The sequence below is a fragment of the Schistocerca serialis genome, chromosome 2 (assembly GCF_023864345.2).
Source record: "Schistocerca serialis cubense isolate TAMUIC-IGC-003099 chromosome 2, iqSchSeri2.2, whole genome shotgun sequence".
NCBI lineage: Eukaryota > Metazoa > Arthropoda > Insecta > Orthoptera > Acrididae > Schistocerca > Schistocerca serialis.
In genome coordinates this window covers 458,903,775-458,914,452 of record NC_064639.1, presented here as the reverse complement: position 1 = coordinate 458,914,452, position 10,678 = coordinate 458,903,775, and the positions used below count along the sequence as shown (strand labels likewise).

At 37.2% G+C, this 10,678-nt stretch overlaps 1 protein-coding gene across 1 annotated transcript in view; it reads right to left on the bottom strand.

The window, feature by feature from the left end:
• Positions 1-6,219: 6,219 nt before the first annotated feature.
• Positions 6,220-10,678, bottom strand: part of LOC126457359 (sodium/hydrogen exchanger 9B2-like) — a 100,130-nt gene continuing 95,671 nt past the window's right edge. Inside the window, exon 10 of the mRNA XM_050093592.1 lies at positions 6,220-8,926. Within this exon, the coding sequence (XP_049949549.1) occupies positions 8,684-8,926 (243 nt within the window). The 3' untranslated portion in view covers positions 6,220-8,683. The remainder of the gene's footprint in view (positions 8,927-10,678) is intronic.

The window sequence follows — 10,678 nt, the reverse complement described above, 5'->3', positions numbered from 1 at the left end:
CCTTTTAGTATCTCCAGGGTTCTTCCATGTATACAACCTTCTTTCATGATTCTTAAACCAAGTGTTAGTTATGATTATGTTGTGCTCTGTGCAAAATTCGACCAGGCGGCTTCCTCTTTCATTTCTGTCCCCCAATCCATATTCACCTACTATGTTTCCTTCTCTCCCTTTTCCTACACTCGAATTCCAGTCACCCATGACTATTAAATTTTCGTCTCCCTTCACAATCTGAATAATTTCTTGTATTTCATCATACATTTCTTCAATTTCTTCATCATCTGCAGAGCTAGTTGGCATATAAACTTGTACTACTGTAGTAGGCGTGGGCTTCGTATCTATCTTGGCCACAATAATGCGTTCACTATGCTGTTTGTAGTAGCTTACCCGCATTCCTATTTTCCTATTCATTATTAAACCTACTCCTGCATTACCCCTATTTGATTTTGTGTTTATAACCCTGTAGTCACCTGACCAGAAGTCTTGTTCCTCCTGCCACCGAACTTCACTAATTCCCACTATATCTAACTTCAACCTATCCATTTCCCTTTTTAAATTTTCTAACCTACCTGCCCGATTAAGGGATCTGACATTCCACGCTCCGATCCGTAGAACGCCAGTTTTCTTTCTCCTGATAACGACATCCTCTTGAGTAGTCCCCGCCCGGAGATCCGAATGGGGGACTATTTTACCTCCAGAATATTTTACCCAAGAGGACGCCATCATCATGTAATCATACAGTAAAGCTGCATGCCCTCGGGAAAAATTACGGCTGTAGTTTCCCCTTGCTTTCAGCCGTTCGCAGTACCAGCACAGCAAGGCCGTTTTGGTTATTGTTACAAGGCCAGATCAGTCAATCATCCAGACTGTTGCCCTTGCAACTACTGAAAAGGCTGCTGCCCCTCTTCAGGAACCACACGTTTGTCTGGCCTCTCAACAGATACCCCTCCGTTGTGGTTGCACCTACGGTACGGCTATCTGTATCGCTGAGGCACGCAAGCCTCCCCACCAACGGCAAGGTCCATGGTTCATGGGGGGAAACATAGTAGGTGAATATGGATTGGGGGGAAGGAATGAGAGAGGAAGCCGCCTTGTAGAATTTTGCACAGAGCATAACTTAATCATAGCTAACACTTGGTTCAAGAATCATAAAAGAAGATTGTACACCTGGAAGAATCCTGGAGATACTAAAAGGTATCAGATAGATTATATAATGGTAAGACAGAGATTTAGGAACCAGGTTTTAAATTGTAAGACATTTCCTGGGGCAGATGTGGATTCTGACCACAATCTATTGGTTATGAACTGCATATTGAAACTGAAGAAACTGCAAAAAGGTGGGAATTTAAGGAGATGGGATCTGGATAAACTGAAAGAACCAGAGGTTGTAGAGAGTTTGAGGGAGAGCATAAAGGAACAACTGACAGGAATGGGGGAAAGAAATACAGTGGAAGAAGAATGGGTAGCTCTGAGGGATGAAGTAGTGAAGGCAGCAGACGATCAAGTAGGTACAAAGACGAGGGCTAATAGAAATCCTTGGGTAACAGAAGAAATATTGAATTTAATTGATGAAAGGAGAAAATATAAAAATGCAGTAAATGAAGCAGGCAAAAAGGAATACAAACGTCTCAAAAATGATATCGACAGGAAGTGCAAAATGGCTAAGCAGGGATGGCTAGAGGACAAATGTAAGGATGTAGAGGTTTGTCTCACTAGGGGTAAGATAGATACTGCCTACAGGAAAATTAAAGAGACCTTTGGAGAGAAGAGAACGACTTGTATGAATATCAAGAGCTCAGATGGCAACCCAGTTCTAAGCAAAGAAGGGAAGGCAGAAAGGTGGAAGGAGTATATAGAGGGTTTATACAAGGGCGATGTACTTGACAATATTATGGAAATGGAAGAGGATGTAGATGAAGACGAAATGGGAGATAAGATACTGAATGAAGAGTTTGACAGAGCACTGAAAGACCTGAGTCGAAACAAGGCCCCCGGAGTAGACAACATTCCATTAGAACTACTGATGGCCTCGGGAGAGCCAGTCCTGACAAAACTCTACCATCTGGTGAGCAAGATATATGAGACAGGCGAAATACCCTCAGACTTCAAGAAGAATATAATAATTCCAATCCCAAAGAAAGCAGGTGTTGACAGATGTGAAACTTACCGAACTATTAGTTTAATAAGTCACAGCTGCAAAATACTAACGCGAATTCTTTACAGACGAATGGAAAAACTGGTAGAAGCCGACCTCGGGGAAGATCAGTTTGGATTCTGTAGAAATGTTGGAACACGTGAGGCAATACTGACCTTACGACTTATCTTAGAAGAAAGATTAAGAAAAGGCAAACCTACGTTTCTAGCATTTGTAGACTTAGAGAAAGCTTTTGACAATGTTAACTGGAATATTCTCTTTCAAATTCTGAAGGTGTCAGGGGTAAAATACAGGGAGCGAAAGGCTATTTACAATTTGTACAGAAACCAGATGGCAGTTATAAGAGTCGAGGGGCATGAAAGGGAAGCAGTGGTTGGGAAAGGAGTGAGACAGGGTTGTAGCCTTTCCCCGATGTTATTTGATCTGTATATTGAGCAAGCAGTAAAGGAAACAAAAGAAAAATTCGGAGTAGGTATTAAAATTCATGGAGAAGAAATAAAAACTTTGAGGTTTGCCGATGACATTGTAATTCTGTCAGAGACAGCAAAGGACTTGGAAGAGCAGTTGAACGGAATGGACAGTGTCTTGAAGGGAGGATATAAGATGAACATCAATAAAAGCAAAACGAGGATAATGGAATGTAGTCAAATTAAATCGGGTGATGCTGAGGGAATTAGATTAGGAAATGAGACACTTAAAGTAGTAAAGGAGTTTTGCTATTTAGGGAGTAAAATAACCGATGATGGTCGAAGTAGAGAGGATATAAAATGTAGACTGGCTATGGCAAGGAAAGCGTTTCTGAAGAAGAGAAATTTGTTAACATCGAGTATAGATTAAAGTGTCAGGAAGTCGTTTCTGAAAGTATTTGTATGGAGTGTAGCCATGTATGGAAGTGAAACATGGACGATAACTAGTTTGGATAAGAAGAGAATAGAAGCTTTCGAAATGTGGTGCTACAGAAGAATGCTGAAGATAAGGTGGGTAGATCATGTAACTAATGAGGAGGTATTGAATAGGATTGGTGAGAAGAGAAGTTTGTGGCACAACTTGACTAGAAGAAGAGATCGGTTGGCAGGACATGTTTTGAGGCATCGAGGGATCACAAATTTAGCATTGGACTGCACCGTGGAGGGTAAAAATCGTAGAGGGAGACCAAGAGATGAATACACTAAGCAGATTCAGAAGGATGTAGGTTGCAGTAGGTACTGGGAGATGAAGAAGCTTGCACAGGATAGAGTAGCATGGAGAGCTGCATCAAACCAGTCTCAGGACTGAAGACCACAACAACAACAACATGCATATGGTAAGCACTAGCTTGGGAATGATCGATTCTGATGAAACTTGTCACAGCAAACGTACATGGTTAAAGGTAAAAAAATAGTTGTACTCCAATATATTCTGAGAAAAAGTTCCTTGAGTAACGTGAGAAGTTGCACTTTTTTGTACTGATTTAGTAAATTACCATTTACTCAGACAGCAATAAATTCTTAATTTGCTATCAAGAGAAAGAATAAAAGATTTAATATTAATTTCTTGTGAGGGATAATGACTTCCTCATTTTATCTTTATGTTGAGAATTCTCTTAGGGGCAACCAAGAGAAGGCAGAAAAGATTTAATAGTAACTTATTGAGAACAATAATGATTTTCTCATATTTAGTCTTATTGTTCAGAATTCTCTTAGAGGTAAATGACTCAATGATTGATTAGGTACACTACCTTTGGCGCTGTAGGAAAGGTAACAAAAACTGGGTGTGGACTTCTTGAATGCGTACTTGGAAATCAGCCATAATGATTTACAGAATCCATTAAAATTGCAAATATGAGTTCTGAATATTAGTTTGGATCTTTCTTCTCTAGATTATCAGTTCAGAGTTTTACTACTGCACCACTTTGCTTCTAAGAGGCAGAAGCAAATAAAGAAGGGAAAAGGGAAGCAAACAAGTGAAAAAGGAAGCAGAAGCCATTACACCAAACAAAGAGGAAAAAATTTCCTCTGGATCTGAGGTAACAATCTAATCCTCTGTGAGGGAGGTACACGGTCAACAACTGAGAAACTTGTCTTGATGTACCGCCAGGGCTTTTACTGTAGCCATGGCACAGATAGCACTGACACAATGGTGAACAGACACCAGTGATGCATGCTGTCAACATGAAACAGTGGAAATGAAACTATACTTTCAGTAAAGCCTAAGAAATATTAAGTTAATGTTCCACTTTCAGAGCAACAAATCACACATCTCACCTTTAATTTCAAGATAACAGTGGCAGAGATGAAATGTCTCATTCTGTGATAAGTATTCACTATTCAAATATTTGTGGCAAGTTAACATTTAGAGGTACACTAGATATCTGCCTCTTTCAATTGACGCATCTGGACAAAATACATTGTCTCAAAAGTTGAGCTTGGCACTATTTGCTCGCCGTTCTTGACTATAATTGTTCAACTAGAAAAACATTGTTTCCCAAAGTTAAGTTCCAGTGTCCAGTCGTAGTTCAGTACACAGTTATAACTTCTCACAAATATTCAAAACATAGAATTTACATATCAGGTGTAAATAATAATAATAGTAATGGCTAATTTTCCTCTTAGTTATAATCCTACAGTTGTAGTCAAGTCAAAAGTATTCATTGTTCCTCTCTACATATATTACTTGTCTGTCAGATGGCAGAGCTATCTCAGTGAATTTTGGAAAGACAAGAGGAACTAGAGTGAAGTTGAAGTTTCAAGTCAACCTGTGAGCACCATCTGTGACTCGTGTTTCTGCGGTCTGTTAGATATACTGTGGCTTGTGAAGTGGCAGAAAGTAATAGTTGCAAAATGCATAAAATACAGTTTGTCAGCATAACAATGTTCAAAAATTGTGCAAGGGCTAAGATGCCTATCAGACAACAACAAGTAGATAATGCACAATTTGATCCTTTTGCAAACGTTTTTGTCAGCCATCATGGACAAAAAAAAAGAACCTGCTGCTGTTGGGATGTTGATACTCCATTCAGTTTGGTAAGTGTGATGTGTGAGTATTTTTGGCATTATGGTCAAGTTATCACAAAGTAAAGAATAGTTTGTTTAAAAACCTTCATTAAAGATTCTGGGAATTGATTGAAACTTCCATAATCAAATCCATATTAAAGTTTTGTGTGTGTGTGTGTGTGTGTGTGTGTGTGTGTGTGTGTGTGTGTGTGTGTATGTATGTGTTGCTCTGAGCAGGAATACAGATACATTAAATCCTGTTTATGGAATTATTTCTGACTAGTTATAGTTATGTTGCTGAGCAGCATTAGAAATATGTTTAGTTGGACTACTTTCATGAAGGAACCTGTGAACTCCAAAACACACACACACACACACACACAGCAGGTAATCTGGATTTGGTTTAACCCATTCCCAAGAGATATGTCTTGTGCACAGTGCTCCTGTCCCTATCATACTGACCCACCATGTATCTGTATCTCTAGCATACATTACATCTTGCAGTCAGAGAATTTCATCATACAGTTGCCATTATAAAGCTGCATTTATTTTTTCAGTAACAAATATAAAACAATATCCACAAATATATGTTTTGTCACATTGAATTATGTCTATAAATCACACCATTGGCACAAACTCATTTGTGATTTAAACATAAAGATCTTTCAAAATAAACAATTATAAATGCATCATATTAAAACAATAACTAAAAAAATAACATTTGTCATCTTGCTTAATGCTTGTAAACAGATACTGAGATAACACTTCAACATCTGGAAAGTAAGTACACACAAGTTTAAAATATCTTTCCATATTAAGTTCACTTAATGTAACACAAAACATTATATTACATATTATATGTTAAAGATGTTCCTTTCTCAAAACCCTTATAAAGAAGATCACTGAAAAGTAAAGAACACACAGCTTCCTCTGTGAAAGAAATCAAAATTAAAGAAAAGCATGCATTTGACAAAATTACTAAAACAAAAATTATAGTTGGAATGTTTTGGACCTATTTCTCTGAGGCTGCCAAATTGACTTAGGTTCATTTTTTCCATTTTTAGTGGCATTTGTGATGGCATCACTCTTCACTTATTATCAGGCAATTTTTACTCCTTTCCCTCGTCCTCCCCCTTTTACCAAATTCTTCTCTTTCAGTGGTTATGCTCACTGAAAAATCTGCTTCAGAGCACCATCTGTGACTCATATTTCTGCAGTCTGTTAGGTACACTGTAACATAATGTTTACAAACCTCATGGAAGTGTGAGTAAATTGTGACATTTGTGAAAGACTGCTACAATTTTGGTGGAATTTTTGTCCCACTGTGAAGCTGATGCGACTAAGTTTTCCTAAGTTTACCACAGTTGGCTTGAGGTAGTTTCTCAGCACCAATTGAAATCCCCAAACTAAGGCAAAAGCCAAACTACTGATACTGGCTGGAAAGCTGTTTAATACTTTTTGGAGTTGTCCTGGACTTGATTTTGGGGGGAGTTGAGCACATGTTTGTGCAATGTGAATTAGTGAAATAGGGAGTATCCTAAGAGGTTTGTAACTAAGAAGATGGTGATCAGCAGTTCTGTAGACATGTTGAAGATTCTACTCATTCTACTCAATGTCCACAGGAATGAGAGTTTTTGGTGTCAGATCTTTGTAAAGGGAGGGTATTAACTGACTGGATGAGGCTACAGTCAAAAATTAGTTTTGGTCTTGTGGGATTAAACTGCATTATCTGTGATGATCCAGTGAAAATCAAAAGTGTTTATTTGTTTTGAATTGACTGACTGGTTCCCATAACTTTTAACAATAAACCAGAGATTTTGCTTCTGAGAATCACAACACTATTCTGTGAGCCACTAATAAGCATCTAAGTCATATGTCACGTACAGATGGGAGGTGATAAGAAGCATTTTTTCTTCTGCTCCAGTGGTTAGATCTGTGAGATTTTCTGAGAGTGCTACAGGATTCATATTAATGGAATAAGATTTGTAACTATTTAACCTCACAGCACAAGTCAAAACTATACTGGCAAAACACATCTAAAAACATTTTAACAAGTGGAAGAGAGTTGGAAATTGATCCACTTCCTCTGATGAATACTTCATTCACTAATGGTGGCACAATCACATTGTATAGCAAACTCACACATCCCACATCTCCTCTAGTACGTATAGAAACTTCCTTTGCAACCAAGTTGAGGAATGAACATTTTAAAACACTATAAAAAGACCATACAAATTCATGAAAACATATACACTCTAATAAAATTTGAGACGTAGAGAGCATGCAAGGTTTGTCATAGAACAGTCACTTTTTCACATCAAAAAAGCGTAAAAAGACTAATTTTGCAGTCCATACAAAGTTTTTCAAATTACACGAATGAACTGTCAACTCTTCTAGATTTTCTTATCTTATTTGGAAATTCAAGTTAATTATTTTCTGACCAGTACAAAGAAAGGAATGGATTGAAGCTGACCAATACAATACAAGTGAAGTTGTATGATGTTTCTCCAGTCAACATATTTTATAAACTCAAAAAAAAAAAAAAAAAACCACATAAAAAGCTTTCACAATTAGGCATTGTGCTTCATAATGTTCATATTTAAACCTTCACCTTCAGTTGATATACTTAACATAATGTAGAGTTATTATACAGTTAACATACAGAGACATTACACAAGTCAGCAACATTATGTCACATGGGAATGAACAATTCCACATTGGTACTTTCTCAAATCTGCAACTCTTGGGTGGAAATGGTGAAAGATTCTGTCTGACAAGATTCAACAGTATGATTCACTGATTGACAAAAAACTGTTTGTGACTTCAACAGAGCAAAGTTCCCCTAAATAATGAAGTAATTAAAGGTTGAAAAAATTCAAATTTTCAATATTTCATGATCCCAACATAACAAAGCATTTAGTCCCTTTGTTACTTCCACACTCAATATAAGTACTATTTTGTATATTAAGAATTTATATTAAAATATGTTAATCTGATAAAATTATTTCTTTTTTAAGTCATGTTTAAGTCTGTTTGGTCTCTCAACTTTCTTGCATTGATTTCATGAACTACAACATAAAAATATACATAAAACAATGAGTTACAAGTACCAAATCCTACATTTTTAACAAGGAACACAAATTATTACAAAAGTAACTGGTAAGTACAGACTATTATGACTTACTGATTTCCTGCTTACAACAACAATGAAAGTTTTGGTATTTTGCATCACAGAAGTCAAGATATTCCCAGCAGGAATATATTAAGTCTTAATTATGATGCATCACATTTATAAAACACAAAAGTTAAAATAACATGAGCAAAAACACACAACTTTGTACTATTGTTTTGCATTTCAGAAACTGCAGAAAGAGTATTTCTTACTGTTTAAGTGAAAATGTATGAAAATTCTAATAAAAATAACAATCAGTTTTGTTTAAGTACCACTTAGTAAAATAGTGACATACATACAGACTGACACAAAACACATCATACAGACATTTCCCTTCAACATACTATGTTGTGCTCCAACATGAAAGACTTGTTGGCCTCACAAAAATCAGCTAGCAGCAATTTCATGCAGAGGAACATCAGCAATATTGGTTTCTTCTTCTATAGGTGAACTATATTTTGCTTTCACCCTGTTTAAAAGTTTTGGCCCAGATATATAAATAGCAACAGCTCCAGTAGGAGCAGTCAACAAAATCGATAGCACAGCAACGGTTAGCAACTTTGATGCTAAATCTTCTGAAGCATCTCCTCTTTTTCTTGCTATATCTAGAGCTACAGGTCCAAGAGCAGCCTGAAAAGTGAAAAGTAACACAGTCAGAAACCTTCAACATATTCAGGAAAGGAGGTATGAAACATTAACAATTTGTGAAAAATTTAATGATAGTCGTTAAACGTGTTGTGAGCCACCTTTGCCATAGGACATTAAGCTGAGTGTTAGGCAATAGGCTTGGTGCATAAGTCGGTAGCATTTTTGATTTGCATGTTGGTATTCTAACTGCTATGGATCTATTTATCATTTGTCATTTTTTATTTGTATTAGCTTGGTGCATAAGTCAGTAGTGCTTTTGATTTGCATGTTGGTATCTGGTTGCTAAGGATATATTTATCAATTGTCATTTTTTATTTGTAGTTTGCTGTTTGAGTTTACATGCTGTTATTTTGTCATTTGGAGATATTAGTGGATCAGTGGACACTAGTAAATGGAGTGCCAACTGGGGAAATCAGAACATTTCTTCTGTTTGAGTTCAACAGAGGGTAGACAGCTGCTAAGGCAGCCAGAAACATTTTCACTGTGTATGGGGATAACACCACCGGACAGAGCATGACAAGAAAATGATTGTCACTCTTTATGGAGGATCTTTTTGGCATCAGTGGCACACACCACATTCAGGAAGCACTTCAAATTGAAAAAGATCATTAGTATGCACATTACGGTTTGGTTTAGCAATGAAGCCCACTTTCATCTGTATGTGTTCGTAAGTAAGCATAATTGGCACATTTGGGGGACTGAGAATAGTTACGAAATAATCGGTGCAATATTCCTTGATGGCACAGTGACTACTGAACAGTATGTGAAGGTTTTGAAAGATGATTTCACCCCATTATGCAAAGTGACCCTGATTTTGACGAGATGCGGTTCATACAAGACAAACCTTGTTCCCATCGAAGGAGAGTGTTTTATGCCCTGTAGGAGCACTTTGGAGATCACATTCTGGCTGTGAAAACAGCCAATTGGGAGGTCATTGACTGCACTGATGTTCCGACATTCAGTAGGTCACGCAGAATTTCGCTATTCGTCTGCACCACATCATCACAAATGAGGGCAGGCATATAGAATATGTCATAACCTAAATCCAATATCTGTAGTGACGTTTACATGTTGAATAAAGCGTGTGCACACCATAGTTTGTAACTAATTTATGTTTTGTTTTTTTCTTATAGTTCAATAATTGGCACCCTGTATGTGTGTTATTTATGCAGCAGAGGTACATAGTATAAGAATAATGGAAAAAAATAAGACATGCTTAAGAAATTCATGATACACACAAACATCCACTATTTGTCACTGAAGTATATAAGGCAAGAAAGATACTGATTCTAAGAGTTGAACAAATGCTTACTGTAGTCATATTTCAAATAGTTAAAATGACTCTAAGCACTATGGGACTTAACATCTGAGGTCATCAGTCCCCTAGACTTAGAACTACTTAAACCTAACTAACCTAAGGACATCACACACAGCCATGCCCAAGGCAGGATTCAAACCTGCGACCTTAGCAGCAGCGCGATTCCGGACTGAAGCGCCTAGAACCACTTGGCCACGGCGGCCAGCTAGCCACATTTACCACTACGCATGTACTGTTTGCATTTAGTTTTTGCGATGTTTCTACAGGAATTCTGAGGTAGTTTAGGGACACGTCATAGTGTTGTAACATTTTAGTTTGTGTTTGAATGCCTATAATACTTTCAGGCTATTTGTATCATGCATGAGCTTATTGTAAAAGATATAACTTGCTTCCACAGGTTTTTTTTAACATTACGA